This window comes from Pocillopora verrucosa, chromosome 14 (genome assembly GCF_036669915.1).
Source record: "Pocillopora verrucosa isolate sample1 chromosome 14, ASM3666991v2, whole genome shotgun sequence".
Taxonomy (NCBI): domain Eukaryota; kingdom Metazoa; phylum Cnidaria; class Anthozoa; order Scleractinia; family Pocilloporidae; genus Pocillopora; species Pocillopora verrucosa.
The window spans coordinates 22,331,423-22,355,786 of NC_089325.1; the positions used below are offsets into that span (position 1 = coordinate 22,331,423).

Sequence of the window (24,364 nt, forward strand, 5' to 3'; positions counted from 1 at the left end):
TCGGTCAAGTATCGGTCAAGTATCGGTCATGTATCGGTCATGTATCGGTCAAGTATCGGTCATGCATTGGTCGAGTATCGATGGTTTAAGACTCTATTGGTCGACACATTTATCGGTCGACTGTCGGCCGATATATCGGTCGACTGTCGACCGATGGTTGACCGATAGTCGACCTATACCGGATATATCGGCCGATGTATCGGCCGATATGTCGACCGAGTCCACCTATAGTACACATGATCCGGTTAATCTAATGGCCCATTTCATTTTATGGGATGAAAATTCTGCCTCAGAGGATGAAATATACCCAACTGATACATGCAAAATAGCTTTGCTCCTGTAGTTTGTTCCTCCAGCATAACCTGGGAACAAAATGAGTTTTCAGTGGCCTGTGGGGTGAGCTGGAGGTCCCTCATAGAAATAAATGCACTGAGCCACCATTTTTGTGCCTACTGTGCAATCCTTCTGGGAGGGCCATAGTCACTATGTCATGGTGTCCTGTACGTCTGTAAACCTTCCCCCAAAACTTGCACAGTTTTCAAAATGGTGGACTATTGTGAGACACTCATATTACATCTCTTGTGACCCATCCTGGTTCAGTTCTAATACTGGCCATCGTGGAACAGATCTAATCAGGTTTCTTAGGATTCGTATTCACTTTTTTGGGGTTTAGTTAAATTTTTTTCACAGGGTCTGACCTCTTCATTTCAACATTGTTTTCAATTTGAACATAACAGCTAAGTCATCACACATTCGCACACATGCATTTACTCTGAACAGATTCAGTAAATCCTATGAAAAATAATTTAAATTGAAATAAAAAAAACAAGACAAAAAAAGACAAATAAAAGTTGATGTGGCCAGGGCTCAAACCTAATACTTTCAGAGTTAGACGAGTAGGTATTATCCATAGTGCCAGGTATGTAAAGTGGACGAGATGTGGAGTTTTGAAGTAGAATAAATTTGATGCACATTTAATAAGTGTACTATTCTCTTAAACTCATTCCTTGTCCCCAGCCTGTCAATTGATCTGTGTACAAACTCTGTGCTAAGTTCCCTTTTGTTTCAAGTTTGACATCCACATGAGCTTTTCATTAACCCTCTGCATTTTAAACCACACTAGGTTTATTATTGCAATACTCTACAACTATACAACAGAAGGCACGAGCAGTCATAGATTGCCTTTCATGGAAGTGTTAGACTAACCCGATCAAAGCTTGCGGTTCCGAAGTCAAACTTCTCATCTTTGATACGCAACAGTGGTACTGAAGAATTCATCATCTCTATGACTGCTGCAGTAATCTTTCGATGTCATGTTATCCTTAATTTTTGTGCGACATGGATCCTTTTGGATTGTGTGAAAGAAAGCCAGAGATTTCCGAAAAACTCCATACTCATGATTCTTGGATAAAGCCGTGGTGTTAAAGGCAATCTATTGTTTTCGCTATTGTTTTCTTTATCCAAGTATAAAGCTATGCGGAAATCTTACCATATTCTCTTTCTACAGTTCAAAAGCTCGACTTCTTAACCAAAAGTAATTGGGAGTGGAAGTCAAATTGCCGAGTGTCAGAGAAACTTACAAACTAAGTCAAACATTGATCCCCGAGGGAGACTCGCATACCTTTAGATGGCAATTGGCGCAAAAGCTCCTTCCAAACTCGACATTTCAGCTACGGAAAACTCTCCTCAGAATTAAATGGTCCTCTTTAGTCGACGAGAGTACAACTGATTGATCGATCGCCCGATCGACAAGAAAATTGTGGCGCAAAATTTCAAAATTTAAACGGGTATAATCTATAAATTTAAACGGATATCTAGTTAAGGTTTTGTGTTTTGTCGCAGTCGCTTCGGAACTTGAAAGGAAAGTCTTTGTGGAAATTAAATCCCTCTAATTTCATATATGCCAACTCCCCCGGATTATCGGGGTGTCTCCCTTATACAAAGTCAATCTCCCGCTCTTCCCTACGGGTGACCAAAACTCCCGGATCAAAGAAAGTTTGGACCAGTTGGCCGCAAAAAAACTAAGATTTAAGCTCCATATATTCCAAAATTCTAAAATGATCTGGCTTCTTATGCTTGTATTACGGTTTCTGGCTTCACTTTCTTGCGCGATGCACGTTATTCGTTGCGAATAAAAAGAAAAAAGTTTCTTCTTTGTTACTCCTAGAAAGGGGGGGGGGGGGTAGGGGGAGACAGGGGGGCCAGAGTCTTCCGCTTCCCGTATCACGTTCTCCCGCTTCCCGTATCACGTTCTCCCGCTTCCCGTACTTTTGTGCCCCTTTACCTCCCGACTCCCACCCTTCATAGTATCGCTCCAGTGTTCAGCTTAATCAAGAGGATCAGACACCCGGGTGTAACTTTCAAACTGTCCCAAACTTAACATTCTTGTTCATTTTCTGGTTCATTTTTTTGTTCATTGGGTACCCCCTTCTTCTACCGGGCTCCGGCTCCCCTGTCCCCTTCCATTATATAAGCGAGAGTCTGATTGGATGAGTATTAAACCAATTGAAGACCCTGACAGATAGATCCACGTTTTTCACGCAAAATTGCTTGTAGGGGTCCAAATCGAAAATTTTCCGGAGGGGGCCGCATTGGTGAATTCGGTCGGAGGGGGTGCTAATCTGAAAAAAAAATCTCCAGATTTGAGTTGGCATCTCTGTAATTTAGTTGTGCAAGAGGAAGCCTCCCTAAAAAGGTTTGTGAAAGGTCATATTTCTCACATACATTGTATGTATCGAAATATTTTACCTTATAACTATAGCCTGGGTAAGAGCTCAAACCATAGCCACCCATCATTTACTAATCAAGGTCAAACAAGAGTGTCCCTTTGACAGTTAATAAAAAAAACAACAACAACACTATTATCCATATAATTTAAAATAGTCAATTTTCTTACACCACTAAATACACCTAGTAAAGACACTGGCCCACTGACTAAAATACCAAGTACCATTTTCTACTTAAATCATTTTTATCCTCCCTGTTTTACTATTACCTATGCTATGGAAAGTTATAGAAAGTTTTGTTTTTAATTGAGAATTGAAATTTAATCATTTGTCCTAAGATGTAGGAGTCAAGTTAATCAACTGTGTGTTGATTGTGATGCTGCAACTGCTATACCTCGTCAGGTAAGGAAGTTGAAAGTTGGTGTGGCTATTTGTAACACCTTGTTATTGTTAGTGTTTTGGTGCACTGTCATTGGTGCATTTTGATCCTCATTATTATTCTGAGAACTGGAAGTTGTTTCCTTAATAGGTTCACTTTGTTATCGGCTATCATGCTTTTTGATAGTAAGGCATCCACACCTAAGGAATTTCAATTCAGTTATCTCCATTGATGTTATTAGGATTAAATCTAATGTGGTTGGCTTCTTTAACCCTTCATGTGTTACAAGGAGAGTCATGTCAATATACCGCCGTAATTCCCGGTGGGCTCACTCCAGTTCTTCAGCCCCTGGATAAGTGCATCAGTAAGCCATTCAAAGCAAAAGTCCGTGCGCAGTACAAAGCCCGGATGATTAACGGCCCATTTACCTACAAGCCTTCCGGAAAGAAGCGAGCGCCCAGTAAAGAGATGGTGTTGCGGTGGATCTATCGAGCATGGAGAGAGATCCCAGTTGAGTTGATAACGAGATCGTTCATTTCCTGTGGCATCAGCAATGCTCTCGATGGAGCTAAGGATGGTGCGCTTTGGGATGATGAGAAAGAAGAAGCAGAAGACACAGAAGAACGGATTGACAACGAGTTCGAGACAGACAGCGAAGCCGAAGGCGACGAGTAGCTGAGCTCAGCCGAGCTTTCAAACAAACGGGTCTTTTCATAGCAACCCCGATTCTTTTTAGAACCAATAAATCAGACAAAGTCAATGATCAACGTTGTTTGTCTTTTATTTATTTATTTACCGGTATTTATTTACATACTCATGAAATGAAATTTATTATGTTCCTTCCAAGGAAGGAAAGATAAGGACAGACGGATATTTGTTATCCTACTTTTAAAGCGGCGTCATCTAATCTACGTAAATGTATTTCGGTTTTCGGTTTTTTTTACCGATGATGGATGTGAGCATGCAAAAATGAAACAATTCACTTTGGCTGTAGGTAACATCCGGTCTCAGTATACATTGTTTTGAAAGAACCGTTGGATTTTTAACACAAAATTACAATCAAGACTTGTTACAGTACTGAATCGGAGCTTCTGTCTTGAAACGGTAAGCTATTTGTACTCGATGACTATCTCTTTATGAGCTGTTCATTTTCCAGAGGATCTCGCCTAGCTTCCTATAAGTGATGATCAACAAGTTATACCTCTTTTAGGGAGGGTAGGGGAAAGGTGGATAATGAACCGTATCCACTCTTACAAGGAAACATTTTCAAAAGAATGTACAACATCGGTCATCTATTTGAGTCTATATATTCTCTTTAATCGGGCAAACTATTTAAACTTGAACAGTTAGTGCACCGGGCGATTAGCCGAATTATCAAAAGTTGAAAATTCTATTTTTCCTGATATTCTCGGGCCTTGTCATATTGACCAAATGATCGCAACAACGTTCCCAGGTTTCCGTAGCTTGTTGCTTTTCTAGAATTTAAAAATTCTTTTTAAATTCTTGAAAAACCCCCTTCTTGAATAGGTCAACTTTTTCCACAGACTATTTTCGTAGATCTCATCGAAACTTCCTTTAAAGAAGGAGTGATTTTTTCCTTTTGATGGTAGGTACTGCTGAATACTCTGAATATTCCGGAGGTTTTACTTTCCAATAGTGGGGGATAATTGGGGCGGATATAAGTTACCCGTTGCCTGAATGTAACGGGTAACTTATCATTTTTATGGCCAAAAAAAAAAAAAATTAATTACTTTTAAGCTCATTACATTTGCAGTCTATGAAAGAAAACAAAATCTTTGTTCGAAATTTGAGCGATCGCATATTCAGTGCAAAATTATTGACTCCGAAATGAGGACTTTGCCAGATTGGTATACATTTTATCGATGATTCTTGGCTTTCAGCCGATTCAGTCCGTTTATTTTCGGTTTGATGGAATGACAAGAGAAAAAAAATCGCATTGATAAAATCCCGACTTTACACCATGGAGCTTTTTTTACTAACGCACCAACCTTGCTAACCCTAACCCTAACCCTAACCCTAACCCTAACCCTAACCCTAGCCCTAACCCTAACCCTAACCCTAACCCTAAAACCCTAACCCTAAAACCCTAACCCTAAAACCCTAACCCTAAAACCCTAACACTAACCCTAACCCTAACCCTAACCCTAAACCCTAAGCAACCCTAACCCTAACCCTAAAACCCTAACCCTAAAACCCTAACCCTAAAACCCTAACCCTAAAACCCTAACCCTAAAACCCTAACCCTAAAACCCTAACCCTAAAACCCTAACCCTAAAACCCTAACCCTAAAACCCTAACCCTAAAACCCTAACCCTGAAACCCTAACCCTGAAACCCTAACCCTGAAACCCTAACCCTGAAACCCTAACCCTGAAACCCTAACCCTGAAACCCTAACCCTGAAACCCTAACCCTGAAACCCTAACCCTGAAACCCTAACCCTGAAACCCTAACCCTGAAACCCTAACCCTGAAACCCTAACCCTGAAACCCTAACCCTGAAACCCTAACCCTGAAACCCTAACCCTGAAACCCTAACCCTGAAACCCTAACCCTGAAACCCTAACCCTGAAACCCTAACCCTGAAACCCTAACCCTGAAACCCTAACCCTGAAACCCTAACCCTGAAACCCTAACCCTGAAACCCTAACCCTGAAACCCTAACCCTGAAACCCTAACCCTGAAACCCTAACCCTGAAACCCTAACCCTGAAACCCTAACCCTGAAACCCTAACCCTGAAACCCTAACCCTGAAACCCTAACCCTGAAACCCTAACCCTGAAACCCTAACCCTGAAACCCTAACCCTGAAACCCTAACCCTGAAACCCTAACCCTGAAACCCTAACCCTGAAACCCTAACCCTGAAACCCTAACCCTGAAACCCTAACCCTGAAACCCTAACCCTGAAACCCTAACCCTGAAACCCTAACCCTGAAACCCTAACCCTGAAACCCTAACCCTGAAACCCTAACCCTGAAACCCTAACCCTGAAACCCTAACCCTGAAACCCTAACCCTGAAACCCTAACCCTGAAACCCTAACCCTGAAACCCTAACCCTGAAACCCTAACCCTGAAACCCTAACCCTGAAACCCTAACCCTGAAACCCTAACCCTGAAACCCTAACCCTGAAACCCTAACCCTGAAACCCTAACCCTGAAACCCTAACCCTGAAACCCTAACCCTGAAACCCTAACCTATGGCGTAACATACCGTTCAAAATTCAGTCTGGGTATTTTCCCTTTTCCCTAGGGTTAGGGTTTCAGGGTTAGGGTTTCAGGGTTAGGGTTTCAGGGTTAGGGTTTCAGGGTTAGGGTTTCAGGGTTAGGGTTTCAGGGTTAGGGTTTCAGGGTTAGGGTTTCAGGGTTAGGGTTTCAGGGTTAGGGTTTCAGGGTTAGGGTTTCAGGGTTAGGGTTTCAGGGTTAGGCTTTCAGGGTTAGGGTTTCAGGGTTAGGGTTTCAGGGTTAGGGTTTCAGGGTTAGGGTTTCAGGGTTAGGGTTTCAGGGTTAGGGTTTCAGGGTTAGTATGGCGTAACATACCGTTCAAAATTCAGTCTGGGTATTTTCCCTATCGAAAAATTAATTTTCGTGTCGGAAATCAATTAACAGGGTCCGTTATTGTTGGCCTCTTTCAGACCTCCTCATTGTCTGCTATTTCCCGTGTCTGATATTATTTTCCGAGCCTGATATTATTTCCCATGTCTGTATTTACTATTTAAATGGATTTCGACTTATCGCCGAGCCTAACAAGACTTATCGAGAATCGAGGCCTATAATAACCTACATCACTAATCGAGTGTTTGATCGAGTTTGATTAATTCCTCAATCACGAGTCGGATTATCCAGGGTTGACTCCGTCCCAGACCTCCCACGGTACACCGTTGGCTAGGGCTAGTTGTTCACTTAGTTTACAAAAACGATAAGCACCACTTCTTCGAAAGTATTGAAGCAAGCACTGATTTGGAGGTTATGACTGTTGAGGTAGGGTTATGAAGTCTCTAATCGTAGTATGCACATAGAATCTAGCCACTAGTTATGTTATACCTTTGTGTAGCAAACTCTTGAACTTTGTGTACCTGGCACACGCGGTTACATAAGCTGATAATTGAAAGCCGAAACACATAAAATGTACGAATATTGTGTGCTTGTACATTAGTTTTAAACAAAAAAAATTGTCGTATTTTTCAAAAATCTAGCCTTGTACGGCTCAATGAACGTCAAACTAAATATTATGCATTTGCTGTTGCTCAGTAAATGCGTAATTTGACAGCACTATCTCAAGCACGGTCTACGAAAATGCTAAATTTCGGTTATCATTCACTGTTTCCATCAGTGAACCCTTAAAACCCCCAAATTGCGACTGGCTTCTCCTTTCTGCTTACAGTATCACCCTTGGATCAAATGTAAAAGTCAAGACAATGGTGGAAATTAACTCCAATTTAAGAGGCTCCTGATTGTCAAACAAATTCTCCTTGTCTGTACTATAAGAAATGGGATCCAAGGGGATGCAAAGAAAACAGGGTACAGAATATGACTGACAATGTAAGAGTGTAAAGGGTTAACCACTTGACCAGCTCAAACTAAGCAAGGGATCAGTAACCACTCAACCGGAATTCAATGTATAAAGCCCATCTTTTATTTTAAAACAGCAAGGTTAATGACATGTTATGGGCTCTCTTTCTTTTGTATTAATGGTTGTGTATTTGAAGCAAAAAGTTGTCTTGCAAACAGAGTACAATTCAGCAGACATCAGGTAAAAATCTTAAATAAAAAGAACGACATTAAACATCATCATCAGTGAAAATATCTTAATTTACACCTGGTGCTTTGAAATCAAACTAAACAAATTATACAATGAAATTCAGTATTTTAGAGAGGTGATGATAAATTAATTCCCTACGAGTGAGATATAAAAACAATGCATTAACCCTTTAACTCCTGGAAGTGATTAACACAAAACTTCTCCCTACAATATCCCATACATTATTCAGCAAACAGATAATGTGAATATTCAATCTTGTCAGGTTGAAGCTGCTATCTTGATCTAGCAGCAAGTTCTCATAACTAATTAGCAAGGAAATGAGTAGCAGCTAGAGTGGAGAATTAACTATCAGATCTTGGGATTTAAAGGGTTAAGACTCTTGAATTCAGTTCATTAAATGTTGTAGCCAAAATGTGAGGGAGCAAGTCGCAGTACAACTCGTTCTCTCACATTTGTGTTGTATAACTAGCTAAGGTCCATAAAAAGTTTCCTTTTTTCAAGTTTACTTTAGAGAAAAATAGCTAAAAAATGTTTTAATGGAAATACATATATATAGATGGTCACTTGCAATAAAACCTAAGATAGATTTTCCTACTTATTAGTTTTACTTTTCTTTTTTTCTTTAGCTCTTAGCCTTCTCATTTGACGTCTACTTATTTTGTTCATTTCAATGTCATCTTCTTTGGCTTTCATTTTTTTTACATTTAAGTTTGACTTTTTGTTGTCTTCTGGTTTTCTCTTTCTTTTCCTCTTTTTGTCATCTGTGTCTTTTGATTCCCCTTTTGTTGCCTTTTTGTCCAGTTCTTTTATTCTCTTCTTCATCTTCTTAACTTTCTTTCCAATGCTCTTGTTACTATCATCTGCTAAATTGAATTTTTAAAGTATTGTTTAACTAATATGTAATGTTATTTACTTGTATTTCTTCAATCAAGTCCTGGCTATTGACCACACTGTTTTTGTGGTCACCCTGATTATAGAAGTTTGAAAAACTGATGACCTGAACTTCCAAATGATGAGGACATTCTTTAATGTATACCAAAGTCAAATAATATTCCAATATTGGGAAAAAATCTAAATATTTTCTGTGTACATCTACTTGTAACTATCCAATTATAATTGTGGAGCACATCTATTTTTCACTCTTTTTAAACAAGATGAAAAATGGGTCATTAACACCATTTTAGTGTACAATTTTATTAATTTAATTTAGTATACAAACTTTCCTGGTTACTTTACTTTCAGTAGTAATAGTGTTGTTTGCATTACTCTAAAGCATTCAAGCTAGATACGAGGTGAAAAGCACTTGCAAGGCTAGAACAAAAACCAATCAAAACATACCTCTGGTCTCAATGGTGGAATTAAGATCTTTGTCAGTTTGTAAAGGGCCAGTTCCTTTGAATGACACCTGGAAGGAAATAGGAGAAGAGTGGAAGCATCCCTGGCTCAAAGAATTATTGATTACAGAAATAGATTATCTTCATTTGTCTTTCTCTAGGAGAATTTAACGTCCAAGTTTTGTCTAACAAATGGGAAGTTAAGACTTCTCAGCATTTCTTTCAGTTCCTTAATTCTATTTTAATATTAAAACAAAATATCTTTGAAATGATACAATACTACAACTGATAAGGATACTTAAGTGAGAAAAACACCCCTTTATTCCTAATTCAATGAAACAAGTGTAAATCTGGACTAACAGTGACAATGGCAGAGCCCCTACCAAGGAAAACACCTTGCAACCCTGAAATAGAAGTTGCAAGCTCCGGAGTACAAATACACCTTTCACTACCAAATCTTGGAACTGCAGGTGAGACCTTGCTCTTGTCACACTACCGCACAGGAACACACCTTCAGCCTCTATAGTAGAAGTTGCAAGTTCCAGAGTACAAAAGCACCTTCTGCTGCCAAATCTAGCAATAGAACTCCAGGTGAGACCTTGCAAAGGAACACACCTTTTGCCTCTATAGTAGAAGTTGCAAGCTCCAGAGTACTTAAGCACCTTCCACCGCCAAATCTGCTAATAGAGCTTGAGGTGAGACCTCTCCCTACTTGTACCGACACAGAGGAATACACCTTCCGTCTCTATAGTAGAAGTTGCAAGCTCCAGAGTACTTGAGCACCTTCCGCCACAAAATCTACCTATAGAACTACAGGTGAGTCCTCGCCCAGGGCTGCGGAGGAACACACCCTTTGCCTCTATAGTAGAAGTTGCAAGCTCCAGAGTACAAAAGCACCTTCTGCCGCCAAATCTAGTAATAGAACTCCAAGTGAGACCTCGCACTAGTTGCGGTGCCACAGAGGAAATACCTTCCGCTTCTATAGTAGAATTTGTAAGCTAATGAGTATTTGAGCACCTTCTGCTGCCAAATCTAGCTATAGAACTCCAGGTGAGACCTTGTAGAGGAACACACCTATTGCCTCTATAGTAGAAGTTGCAAGCTCCAGAGTACAAAAGCACCTTTCGCCACCAAATCTAGTTATTCAACTTTAGGTAAAACCTCGCCCTAGTTGTAGCACCACAGAGGAATACACCTTCCATCTCTATAGTCGAAGTTGCAAGCTCCAGAGTACTTATGCACCTTCCGCCACAAAATCTACCTATAGAACTACAGGTGAGTCCTCGCCCAGGGCTGCAGAGGAACACACCTTTGCCTCTATAGTAGAAGTTGCAAGCTCCAGAGTACAAAAGCACCTTCCGTTGCTAAATCCAGTCATAGAACTCCAGGTGAAACCTCGCAGAGGAACACGCCTTCTGCCTCTATAGTAGAAATAGCAAGCTCCAGAGTACTTGAGCACCTTCCACTGCTAAATCTAGTAATAGAACACCAGGTGAACCCCTGCCCTAGTTGTGCCGTTACAGACAAATACACCTTCGGCCTCTATAGTAGAAGTTGCAAGCTCCAGAGTACAAAAGCACCTTCCGCTGTCAAATCTAGCAATAGAGCTCTAGGTGAGACCTTGCAAAGGAACACACCATCCACCTCTATAGTACAGGTTGCAAGTTCCAGGTACAAAAGCACCTTCTAACACTAAATCTAGCTGAAAGATTTTCTGAAATACATTGAGTTGAGGAATTTCAGGTGTGTTTTTCTCTAGTTGCAAAAGTACGTAAAGGGACAGATGTCAATGCCCTCCCTATTTCCTTTTCAGTTATCTATAAATGTGTGCATGTGAACCTATAATTAAAGCAATGCTCGCAAAATTGCTCTTGGATTTGGCATTGACAGAAAACACTGTAGATGTTCTCAACAGTAAATTAAAATTTAATCACCAAATGCATTAAAAGACTAACCAGGTAAACTTTGAAAACTGTGTGAAGGGGGAAAAAATGACCAGACGAAAAAAAAGATGCACTTAAAAAAGTTAAAAACATAGAAAACTGGGGCATTTAAAATAACTAAACGTGCTAAATTTCTCCAATCCACTTAATCTTAAATGCAAAATCTTTACGTTCAATCTCATACTTAAACATTTTTATACACTTTCTGAAAACATCCCTTGTGTTTTCTGTCATTTAAGCAAGGACAGGGTCTTTTTTTATCATCACAGGTGTTCAGGAAATTCACTACTAACTGTAGATGCTTTAATATAGCATGAATGTTCACTATAACCTTTCAAAATATCAAGGGATGTACATTATAGGCATTAAAAGGATCTTATAAAGTAAAAGTAATCTATTATAGTGTTTATAATTATAATGATGTTCAATTACATTATCTTGATGAGAACATATGGAATTAGTGACTAACAATATAACCAAGATAATGGTCATCAAATTAATCGGGCTTGTGTGTGTAAGCATCTGTAGCCAAGCAGCTGCTGGCAAATCTAACCCTAGCTAAGGTTTCCTATATCACCTAATCCCAACATTTAACCAGACAAAAAAAAAACTGGAATAAGTCTGGCTAAAATTACACAGACAGAAAGAATTGCAATCTGCAGGCAACAGATGATACACACATATAGAGGTGTTCTGGTACATGTTATGATAACTGTGGCCATGTGGATGAAGCAGTATGAAAAGTCAGGAGAGATGAAATAGAGTGTTAAAAAGCCTCAACTTGTAAGTACAACATGTGTACTTACTTTTTCTGGGGACTCTGACATGAGTTTTTCCATTTCCTGTTCAGACTGGAAGTAAAGAAAAAAACTTCAACTCAGTTCTAGTCTGACTGGCAAAGAATGTTCAAACATGTAGTTCATTTTAGAGTGTTGCCCAACATACAGTGATTGATGAAAACTGAATATTGCTCACAAGATAACAAAGTTCTCCGAATGGCATTATCAAATAATCTGCAGTTTTTGATTGCAAAAAAAGAAACATGGGGTTTGAACCTAATTCAAGGGTTAAAAATACCACACACCAATACTTGAATTGGTTAATTGATTCAATACCTTTTCTACTAGCCGCAGCACCTCTCCAGGAGGTTTAATAGCCTCTGTTGGAAATACTGTCCTGTTTTCCTGTGTCTCCAGCGAAAAGAACAATGGCTGCATCTGGCTACTCCCAAGCCAGTCATACACCTCCTACAAGTAGTTAATAAAAAATTGCATAATATGAGCTACATGAGGGGATGTGCAGCAGCACTTTTTAAAAGCAAATCTCCTTTCTCATGTTGTGGTGCTATTATAACTCTTATAATTTCTTAAAATATCAAAACATTTGGATTATTGTGTACATTATTTTAAAGCTGTATTTGCTTTCAAGGTTATCATGCATACTTACTTGATAGCAACCTCCTCTGTGAAACGTTCTTTTGAACAAACCACTGGGCGTGTAAACTTTAATCTTTACACCATCTTTTGGTCCTTTTCTCATCCGATTTTCTCGCAAATTGCGTATTTCTTCGGCCTGTGTCAGAAACATATTTGTTTTCCATTCATTAAATCTTAAGAGCTACTTGTATCTTGAAAAAGACAACATAATGATAGAAAATGTATACCTTTGAAATATTTTATCTATTTCTTCTTATAATTATGTTTTTCCAGATCTCATTGAGCATGTTTGCTGGCTGTGAGAGTTGAAATGTATGTATAACCCCATTTAAGTAAGCTGCAAAAGGGTTTGCATCACATGAAAGAGCATTTTAAAACAACACAAATACAGTCTTAATTATTTCAGATATGAAGCACTTACTATATCATTTTTGGGGAGGCTTAATTCTCTTTCTTTTCTTTCTGTAGGTTGAAATGTTGGCCTTGCTGCACCTTGTGGTTGGTTCCTCTGTTGTTAAGTAAGAACATTTATAATTAAGATGTAGCTGATACCAAATTTAAGTCTCTAACTTTAAGTGTTATTGACAGAAATATTTGTTTGCAGCTGGTTCTAAAAAGAAATCAATATTTTCATCATTTGGAAGAATGCAAATGTGTTCATTGGTACGCTGGGATTTGTATCATTTTATTTTAATGAATTTCCTCAAATGATTTGTAATGGTTAATGCAATCAAATTCTAAATTACCATTCAATCCTTTTTCTCTTCTTGCTGACTAGTTTGGTGCATATAATTATCAAAAAACATTTAACCTGTTGCCCACTAGCCAATCAATCTATAACTTGTATGTATGAAAATAAAGGCTGTATCAACCACTGTGATAATGAAGGTTAAGGCAGAAGAAGGCTAAAGAAATCTCCTTTTTTTAAGGTAAAAATCTGTTGAAATAACCATACTTTAGAAGCATCTGCTTCCTGAGCTGCATGGAACACCTCATCTTGTTCAATCTGCAAAGCTCGTGATTCCAAAATCTTCCTCCTAGCAGTAATCAAATATGTTTAGAGAAAATTGACACATTATAGGGTAAAACAAGATAATCTTAAATAAATGCAAATTGGACACTGTAAAGAGTTTCTACGCTTGCCTTTTGAGTGTTAAGCCCTTCATCAGAGTGACAAGTATAGTTGATTTCAGGACTTAACAGTTTTTTCTGCGATGCAAGTGTGGTTTAATTTATTTGATTACAACTTGATCCAAGTTATGGCCATTTTTGGGCAAAATGAACATTTTTTTCAGCCTGACAATTATGCAAGCCTGGGCTATTAAAATATGTCCAGTAAGTTGCTCAGTACTGTTGACAACAATTTTTTGAGCACTACTTTGATTACATGAGGTCTTTAATCAATTTTTTCCATGTATCAGACAAAATTGTACCATATTGTAATATCATGGTGCACATAAAATTAAAGCTTTGTCCAACAAGAAAGGGACTCCAGAAAGATCTATTACCAGTTGGCATGTGCAATTTCCACGGCTTCTGCTGCCCTTTGCACTGCTTCACTTATTTGGGAAAAGTCAAAAAGCTCCCTGTAAAAATAAAAAAAAAAAGTTAATTATAATAGCTTTAGCTTTGATTTGCTTGTTTTGTATGCACTATGAGGAAATACCCATACTTTTGCATCAAGAGAGTTCTTACAGTAACCTTCAAATTTTCAGTTAATGGCTGACGCTTTTCCAGAATAGAAGTTATCTTGGAGTAAAGCAAAACTCAATTGAATTTTTTACCTGCATATCTCTCCACAGGTGTGGGTTGGCTTGACCCCCCCATGGATGGTGTACACAGAATAATCTGAGGTGCACCAAGAGTTTGGCCACCAAGTGCCTGCATGGCTAGAAACAGAAAAAAAAATCATTTAATTTCCTGCTAATGGTAAAACTAGCTTGGGATCTACACAATTTATGTAAAAGCTTAATATCATTTTTGGTGTTTGGTTACTGCATTTCCTTGAATAAGTGCCCATGCTCTAATAAATGCCCCCTCCTCTGAATAAAAAGCCACCCTCTGGGCCTAAATGTCAAATAAGTCCCCCCCTCAATTTCTTAAATTAGCAGGGATACAGGGAAAACCTGTTTTTATGGCCAATTTATTTAACCTTCAACTTCAGCAGAATCAGTAAAGAAAAGTACTTCCTTTTCCTTTACTCACTTCTATTTATTTCCATCATCATGTGCTTACAGAGTTCTTTTCTGTGCATTATCTGTTCTTTTCATTTTTGTCCTATTTCCCTGCCCTTGGTAAATACTCTAGCCTTCCCAGGCTCAACTACACTATTCTCTATTCTACAGAGACCTGTAATTTCATTGATTATAAAGTTATTGGGATGCATTTGAAGAAAACAGTTGATAAATAATGACAGCTCAGTTAATACTGACTTAACATCTACATGAATAACAGTATAGCATTTTATTTTCTGTTTTTGTTGAAAGGAAAACTTATCTCAATTAAGCACCTTCCTTCAAATAAGCACCTCCCCTTTTAGCTGATAATTTTAAATAAGCGCCCGGGCACTTGTTCAGGGAAATACTGTAGTTCATTAGTGGCCCTATATCATGTATGTACCTTCTTTTCCATCTATGGAATCAATGCAAGATATCCAGAAGAGGCAATCCTCAGGAAAATCTCCATTTATGACGGCATTATTCAGGTCACTGTATAACCAAAAAATAAGAAATTTGAAATGCTTAAGGAATACATAGAGTGGGAGATGTGGTAACTGAACAGTATGTATGGGTATGGATACATATGTAGAAAATAGAGATATTGAAAAACATTCCCGATACTTATTAAAATGATAATCATAGCTACCTCAACATGTCTCTCTCTGCAGAAGAGAGAGTGTGTGAAGCCTTTAAAATCACAATCACTGCCATCTGAAGGCCTCTTTTAATGTGATAACAAAGCTAAAAGGAGAAAGAATATCTCGTTGTGTAAAGCATACCTGCTTGAAAAAAGCCAGGAAAAGGCTGACCCTCTGTGGCAGTACAGACTGGGTACAGCAAGGTCCATACAAAAACAACTAAGGGACAATATTCCTCAGTATGGCTTGAGCTAGTGATGTTAGTAAGTAGATTAGTATATGGTTCTTGGAAAATATATGTTTACTTTGAATTTTTGCGGTTTTCGAGAAAAAGAAAATAATACAGCACAGCTTATGTCTGTTTCCGTGGAAACTCTCCACCAGAAAAAATACCAACCAAGCAAGAACCAATCAGAACCCTTGGAGTTACATCAAGACTACCACACCACATAGTAATATATGATTACAATGAATCCAAACTTCTAGCATAATGCATATTTTGAAAACACCTTTATAAAAATAATTATTTTCAGGTTTTGTGTACCGGTTACATTTACTAGAGCTATGGTATAATGTGAACTAGCTTACAGCTTTGAATGGGATTCCAATGAAGGAAACTCCAGGACATATATTTGCCGTAGTTAAATGAAATATGGTTTGGCAAAAACCATCTGTACACAATCCTGCAAAGGTAAAAGTTAATGTCTACTTTAGAGCTCATCTGATCCCACTGCCACTCAGAGTGAAATTATATAGCTCTTACTTCCAAACCCCCATCCCCCATACAACCATATTTAGGTCAGTTTTCCATTCTATGCTCACAGTAAATATAGGGGCACTATTGAAGTTAGAACTGAAGGGATTTTAAGAGAAACTATCAAATGGTTCACAATGGGTGATGTTCTTAGAATGGACATATGTATGAAGTCAAATGCAGCCATAAGCTATATATACAATGGAGATGGTAACAGTTGTGTCATGGGAAAGTAGAACAAAAATTTCTTTCTTGCTACAACTACCAACGATAGGCTACAAATGTATCCTGAAATTATCTTATACGCTAAAACCTCCCTTTATGTATTGATTTCATGGTACCTGAGTATTTAAGTCCAGAGTCCGAGAGCTTGAAAGTCACTGAACCCACTGCAAAATGAAGGGGAAAACACAAATTAATTGAGTATCAAATGAAAGAGAGAAGAAAGGAAATTAAAACATGAGAAAGCAGACCAAGCATTGGCTTAAATTATCTTTTGTTGATTTGAATTTCAAACAATATACATGAAGTACCTGGACGCTGGTCACCCTGATATTGGGGCCCAAGTTCACCTGACAAGATAATTGTGAGATTCAGTGGTTTAACTAAGGGAGTAATGTTGCTGCTGATTGGATGTAAGACTGGTGGTCAGTTTGAGTTCAAATCCAGTATCTGGAAACTATAAAGTTGTGTACAAATGTTTTTTCATGATCTTGCTGATTTTAATTCAATTGTCCCTAAATGGAATATGAAAGCCAGAACCTTACAATCATATCCAATATCAACATAGAAGGTTATGAGAAGTTACATAATTACGAACTTAATCAAAGGTTAAGAGAATGGTACCTTTCTCCAGCTGACTCTGTGTGGAAGTTGAAGGAGCTTGTACACCTGGACATGAGACAGATGACTAATATTATTAATTCAATTTGAAACTAGGTATGCAGCATTCAGCAATTACTGACTCAGCAGACATGGCTACAAACATCTCATCCAATCAGTGCAAGTGCTTTATTTACCCTACTGAGTACAATTGGATAAATGTGTCTAATCCTTTTACAAACACTGTAATATTGAAGTTTGGTCAATAACTGGCTCTTTGTTATCTTGACTTACAGCTATGGCTGAAATTTTTGCCAGATGTGAATCAGGATTATGGAAATAAGGACATCAAGCATTCAAGTGCCATCAAGAAGATACATTTCTCATTCCTTTTACTATGGCAATCACTTGTGATTCAGTATTTACCTTGATTTGTGGTGGTGATTTCCCTTTGTCCCAAGTCAGGTGGAGAGTTACCTGTTTGGCTCCCCCCTGTGACAGTGGCAGACAGGAACACCCTAGTGCTGGCCTGTTTATATTGTTTGCGGATTAAATCTGCAGACAAATTGCTGCCAACTTTATACAGTTGATGATTTCCACTTGGCTTTGCTTTGTAATAATCAAGGTATCTACGGATAAAAAGCTCAGGTACCAAGATGACTTATTAACAATATGTAAAAGAAATCAAACCAGGGAACTTACAATCAACCCTGAAGACCGTAGAGACCCAACTAGTTAAGTTTTTAAATAGTATTTATCACGCATTTTAAACATTAATAGAAGCTATTGTAGATTTTATTTTATCAATTGTAGTATTTTAAGTTTTCTAAGTAAATGTATTGATGCCTTATCTAGTTAATATTATTAGATTAATAGGGCATTGTTTTTGTAGTTATTGTATTATTAGATTTTCTGATTAAAAATTGTGCTATTCTCAAAAAAAGCCTAGTATGCAACGAGAGAGAGTTTGATGCGTAATCATGCATAGAAGGAGGCTGTCTAATTAGTTGGTTGGGGTTGACAATTGGAGCTGGTGTTCTAAGGGATCAAATATCACTTAAACCTCAAGTTTTTGAAAAACTGTTACAAGGGCTTATATTTAGCACTGAATGGAAGATCGAATTAATTAAAAAAAGAAACACAGAAGACGAAATTTTGTATTCCATTGATCATCAAAATCCGCGGTCTAAATTGGACTGCACTTGAATGACCCTTCGGGTCAGCTATTTACACGTTATTTTGCCCGCTTGACACTGCCAGTCACAAAATTAAGCCTACTTCACATTGATCTCTCGACTTAAGAAATCTCGATTTAATCCTCAACTTTGTGTGGTTGTGAATAAAAGGGATAGGATTCTAAAGAAATTTTGGTGCTGCGTCGCTAGGAGAGTATAAAAGGGTAATTTAGTGTCATCAACTGAGATGCAACTCAGTTGATAATACTGAATTACAATTTTGTGTGGTTATGTTAGGATGATTGTCCGGAAATTGTTGAATTTTTTGCCGGCGTGTTTGATTAGTGACTGTTTTGTTCGTAGTGTTTTAAGTTAGCCATCAGGTTATCTTAAAATAGGGGTTTAAGTCTTGTCAAATGAAGTTATCGTAGAATAAGGGTTTTAAGTTTTGTCAAATGAAATAAATGAGTTTAAAATAGACTTTATCTTACTAGCGCAACCCTCTCATCGATTTGCGGTGGAATCCCTGTGGAATTCACAACATAAAAACGCGCGATTAGCGCTGCTCCAGGAACATTAGTCCAGAACAACCAGCTGATTCAGTGAATAAAAAATATTTGCGTAGAAAAGTGGCTGAAACTAGAATTCAGTCACCATTTTCACGCTCGCCATTTTAAGTTCTAAGCTGGTGCGGTGCTGAAAGAATGTAGACCATATTTGTGGAAAACTGTCTTACTCACCTGGTCGCCGTGATTTCGGGAATTTCCCGTTTTAGGTGCGCCACCATAGCGTCTCCGCAAAGCCTCTGGTCGAACTTGACCTTTTTGCCATCTGGGGCAAGAGTTGGGTTTTGAGTTACTTGCGCAATGTCGTCCACCCAAACGAATGTTCGGTAGGGCTTCGCGCCCGGTAGCCCGCCTGCAATTTGTGAGTCCTGTGAACCAACTTGTGCATTGGGGTCAAAAATAGGCCCGATGGCTCCTACGCTGTGATCACCAGACATTTCAAGATTTTGTTTGTACAGATGAAACAAGCTGTTGTAGGGAGCGAAAAGAACTTCCCTCGTTCATCTGAAAAGTAGTGCCACTTAGAGAAACACTCCTATGCTGGTATCAAATGTAACGTCAACGTCATATCCGAAATGATGATTACTGGTGGTGTGACATTTCTAATTTTTCTTTTTTCATAATTAAATGAATTTAGGATCCAAGGCTTTGCACGAGCTGGTTAACATTCTTGAGATTTTATAAAATTACACGTCAGTCATTTCCTATTCGATGAATGGATTTTTATGAATATAATTTGCTTCCGTACGCCAAGTCAGAGTTACGAGTTTGTAACTCTAGGAAATGGTTGTCACTTGCAGTTAATTTCTAACAAAGAGGTGAGGCACAACAGAGAAAGACCTTTTGTTTTAATTTAATTTCACTGCGGGACGTGTGCTATGAATCTTTCACAAGGTTCCTGTTTGCTGTTAAAATTATAGAAAGCTCGAAGTTACAATTGGCGATAAATTGTCGAAAAATTCAAGGGAACTATAAACTGCCAGTCTCGTGGAAGGAAAACCTCTCTTTCAACGCTACGATGCATGTAAACAAGTTTTCCTGGTATAGATTTCTTTCCTGGTGTCTTGTAATTTGCATCCTTCAACCCGCATCAGGTAGGTATCAGGCTTCTTTCCAAGAACACTTACTCAAACGCCATTGTGGTCATTATGTGAAAAGTATTCGTATTCCACTGCTTCTTCTGCGATTTACAGGGGCGCAAATTATTTTGATCGAGAAAACAAAGGACAAAATGTATTGAGCGGCGCAATTTCGTGTTTTAGAATAAGAATATATCTCGTTCCCCCTTCTAGGTCCCGGACTACCAAAACGGTCAAGAAGATCTCAAAAGGGTGTTGGATTTTTTGGCTAAGGGTTAAAATTTTCCCCATATACGGCTAATGGTTAATCTCTCTCCATTGCTGTCCCAGGATTTTTTTGTGTACGGTCAACTTTTTTTTATACGATTAGCGGTTAAAATTCGTCAATTTTTACGCCTAAAGGCAAAATTTTGTGGCCGTTTTACGGTTAACGGTTACCCCATTGAGACCCTCGGTCAATGTTGTCTTATTTAATGACATACTTCTTCTACAGTTGTTAGTCTCAATCCGGACGCGATAGAACACTTTGTGCTGGACGTTCAAGCGCTTTATTTTACAGCCCGATCTGCCATTGAGGACAGTACTTCAACTCCAGAAAGACTAACCGGCCTTTGGACTAAGTTGGAAGCCGCTGTAATGAATTTAAAAAAAATCCAATGGCATCTTATTACCACGAAACCCTGTGCTGAGGACATTTTGGCCCCATTAGTTCAAAGTCTGTCGACCATAGAAATAAGGATTGGTAAAGTTATCGAGCAGTACAGCTGCCTTGTTCCTTTTCTAAGGGAGCAGTTGTGTTACCGGGCACCTGTGACCTCAACGGAATGGGTTGGTAGACCATCCTACGTAATTACGAAGGAGCAGTTGGAAGTGATGCGCTCCTATGGTTTGTCATGGGTAGAAATAGCGAAAGCACTAGGTGAGCCGAAAGTAATTTCATAATAAAGAAAATGCTCACGCGGAGTCACTCGTATTTTTTCTTTTTTTTTTTTGTCATGCTCCTTTTTTCGAGAATGGATGTGTTCTCTTTTATTTTAATTCATATTTTAAAAAGTTTTTGAACATCGATATGGCTGCTTTATATTGGCCACAGGTTGATCTATGTTTCATATTCGCCGTTATAAAGGGTGTCTCATACGATTTTACCTGTAATACTTTTCGCAGGGGTCTCGATTTCAACAATATGGAGACGTCGCATCTATCATGAAATGGAAAGAAGAAAGCATTATGGAAGAAGGAAGCTAGGTATGCAAGAGCTGATAGATATAGTGGCTGAAATAAAGTCCAGAAGTGTGAATGCGGGCATCATTATGATCGAGGGTGAATTAGCGGCTCGATCCCTCTACGCTAGAAGATCTGCCATCGCAGAGGCATTATTTCGCCATGATCCTATAGGTGCAGGCCTGCGGTGGAGAAATTTGACCCCAAGAGTTACTTATAGCGTTCCAGGTAATTTTACGTTCTGAGTTATAAAACTTTGAACCGCAAATCATAGATTTGAATAGATGTGATCAAGTGTGCTGCTTATTTCCATATTGCACCGCATGAAGTATGTGTCGCTAAGAGAATTGTGCAGGTTTTGATGTCCATTTTTTACACGTCGACCTTAACAGAAAAGGAGCTCCTGTCCGTCCAACATTACCATATCTGGAGTCTGACTTTGGATATTCGTTCTCGAATAGAGCCAATTACTTTCATCATAAATAACAATGATCAAACCCAGGATCGTTGACTTATTAGTGTTTGAAATATATATTGTAGGCCCAAACAGCCTGTGGCACTTGGATGGCAATCACAAGCTGATACGGTAAGTAACAGACCTAAAAAATACCATAAATACATTGTTTTAGATCGCCTGCACTGTTCTACAATAATGCTTGAGGAAAATTAAAAATGATCAGAGCGGAAGACATTTACGTTCCTCATCAACAGCATTTTTTAACATGCTGTAATTCGTCTGTATTCGGGAATTAATACCTGTTACTTCCTTTAATGTATCTATGGAATTCAGTAGAAGAAAAATGCACCATATTCTACTCTTCCCCACTCATAATGTGAGTACCGTGTGAAAGGTGTTTTAAAACTCTTTTCTCAGATGGAGGTTGGTCGTGCACGGAGGATAGACGGATATTCGAGGCTTGTTGTATTCCTCCGCTGTGCCAGCAATAATAGGGCAGCAACAGTGGGGTGCCAATTTATTCTTAGGCGCCACAACTGAATTCTGTGGGCCATCACGGGTGGAGGACAGATAAGAGGTGGATGAGAATGCGGAAGTTGCGCGCCTTATGGTTGAAAAAACGAGGAGAAGGTCGCGGCAGCATTTTGACAAGTTAGTTCGGTCCATAACCAGAGGATAGAGACGGCTGTGGAGAGGACATGCGGAAAATGGTCACGTGAGTATTTCCGACTCCTCTTCTCATTTCTTAGAGAGGAACAATCTTCTGAATCCGAACGACGAACTGGATCTGGCAGCTCTACATTATGTATTTATTCCACGGATTAATGGAAAATCTAGAAAAGTTTCAAGGTGTCCCTGGGAAAACAATCAGTAAGCTATCTACTGAAAATAACAAAAGACTCCAAATCAGTTTGTACATTCTAGGAATGCTTAATTTGTTTGGATTCAGAATATACAGCGGGTAAAGGACTTCTTCGAAAGCAACGTCATAGACGCAAACTATTACGGCGTAGAGGAACCGGATGTAAATTGATGCAGCGTCAGAGGTTGGAGGAGGCTGTCGTGGTGCCTGAAACAATGCAAAACCTTTCTAACGCGAGCTTGCAGGAGGTTGCAGCTACAAGTGAATCCGTTTGGAGCGGGGACACCACCAACGGCATCTCGCTTTACATTCGAGCAAAAGAATTCCTCTCGCAGCAAATTTAGCAATCGGTGGAGCACTCGAGTTTTTTTCGCTGATGAGGGTGAAGCACGCAAAAAGTCTTCAAACCGGTTGTGCAGGACCAAGCAATGTGGTCTACGATGTTGTTTTCGAGGATGTCCTGTACCCCGGTTTATTTCGGTATGTTCAACACATTAGGGCAGAGTGTGCAATGGTTTTGACACGAGAACCAAGGCGGAAATACGGACTGAAGGCGGAGCAACCAATACTTTGTTTGTGTGTGCGTTTTATTTATTTATTTTTTATTTTAGGCTCTACTTTTTTAAGCAACGAACTTTTAAGCGCATTGATTTTTTTCCTTTTCATAATTTGTGTTTGTCTTTCGCGTCCGCCTTATGCGATCGATTTCATGTTATGATAATGCCGTGCGATATATTTTGAAACCCAGACGCCAAAAATATAAGAAAACGTAATAACACTTGAATAATATATCTTTTATTCGATTTTGGACAAGATAGGAAAAGTGCCCCACGGGACTCAACAGTCTTTCTTGTAGCAGGCCACACGAACTGAGAAGTCGGATCTTAGTGTTCCTTGGGGTATTCTACTGACAGAGGGTCGGTTTGAATGAATGGGCCTTTACTGAAGCCGACACTGAAGTTTACACTTAATCTTAAGCCCCCCCCCCCCCCACCATGCTGTGTTTCACGTGCATTTAAAAAAAAAAATGTCCTTTACCGCAGTTTAATTCGGTATTTCAACACATGAGGCACAGTGTGCAATGGTTTTACTCGAGAAACAAGGCGGAAATACGGACTGAAGGCGGAGCAACCAAAACTGGTTGTCGTGTGCGTTGTATTTATTTATTTTTATTTTAGGTTCTTTTGTTTTTCTTTCTTTTTTTTGCTATACGTTCAGCAACGAACTTTTAAGCGCATTATTTTTTCCTTTTCATGATTTGTTTTGTCTTTCGCGTACGCCTTATGCGATCGATTTCATGTTATGATCATGCCGTGCGATATATTTTGAAACCCGAGACGCCAAAATATAAGAAAACGTACATAACACTTGAATAATATAATCTTTTATTCGATTTTTGACAGATAGGATAAAGTGCCCCCACGGGACTCAACAGTCTTTCTTTGTAGCAGGCCACACGAACTGAGAAGTAGATTCTTAGTGTCCTTGGGGTATGCTACTGACAGAGGGTCGGTTTGAATGAATTGGGCCTTTAATAAAGCCGAACTGAAGTTTACAACTAAATCTTAAATGGCTTTGTTTCACGTTCATTTAAAAAAAAATGTCCTTTACCGCAGTTTATTTCGGTATTTCAACACATTAGGGCAGAGTGTGACAATGGTTTTACACGAGAAACAAGGCGGAAATACGGACTGAAGGCGGAGCAACCAAACTTTGTTTGTGTGTGCGTTTTATTGATTTATTTGTATGTTAGGCTCTACTTGTTACAGCAACGAACTTTTAAGAGCATTATTTTTTTCCTTTTCATGATTTGTTTTGTCTTTCGCGTACGCCTTATGCGATCGATTTCATGTTATGATAATGCCGTGAGATATTTTTGAAAACCCAGACGCCAAAATATAAGAAAACGTAATAACACTTGAATTAATATATCTGTTATTCGATATTTGACAGATAGGAAAAGTGCCCCCACGG

The 24,364-nt window shown here is 38.8% G+C and overlaps 1 protein-coding gene and 1 long non-coding RNA gene across 4 annotated transcripts; one reads left to right on the forward strand and one right to left on the reverse strand.

Moving 5' to 3' along the window:
* Positions 1 to 7,009: 7,009 nt before the first annotated feature.
* LOC136278204 (uncharacterized) lies at positions 7,010 to 17,718 on the forward strand. Of its 2 annotated transcripts, XR_010716246.1 has the most exons (5): positions 7,010 to 7,103; positions 12,871 to 12,909; positions 13,066 to 13,115; positions 14,400 to 16,145; positions 17,327 to 17,718. It is a non-coding gene; the product is annotated as an uncharacterized lncRNA (long non-coding RNA). The 2 variants fall into 2 exon arrangements; XR_010716245.1 differs by lacking the exon at positions 17,327 to 17,718 and having other exon boundaries at positions 14,400 to 16,402.
* On the reverse strand, positions 7,648 to 12,905 carry LOC136278203 (uncharacterized). Of its 2 annotated transcripts, none has more exons than XM_066161661.1 (5): positions 12,608 to 12,905; positions 12,277 to 12,408; positions 11,968 to 12,012; positions 9,223 to 9,289; positions 7,648 to 8,744 (listed from the first exon to the last, which is right to left on the reverse strand). In XM_066161661.1, exons 1-5 carry the CDS (start codon positions 12,746 to 12,748, stop codon positions 8,476 to 8,478), a joined length of 654 nt encoding a protein of 217 aa, XP_066017758.1. In that variant the 5' UTR covers positions 12,749 to 12,905; the 3' UTR covers positions 7,648 to 8,475. The 2 variants fall into 2 exon arrangements, with proteins under 2 accessions (XP_066017758.1, XP_066017757.1); XM_066161660.1 differs by having other exon boundaries at positions 7,648 to 8,747.
* Positions 17,719 to 24,364: the final 6,646 nt, after the last annotated feature.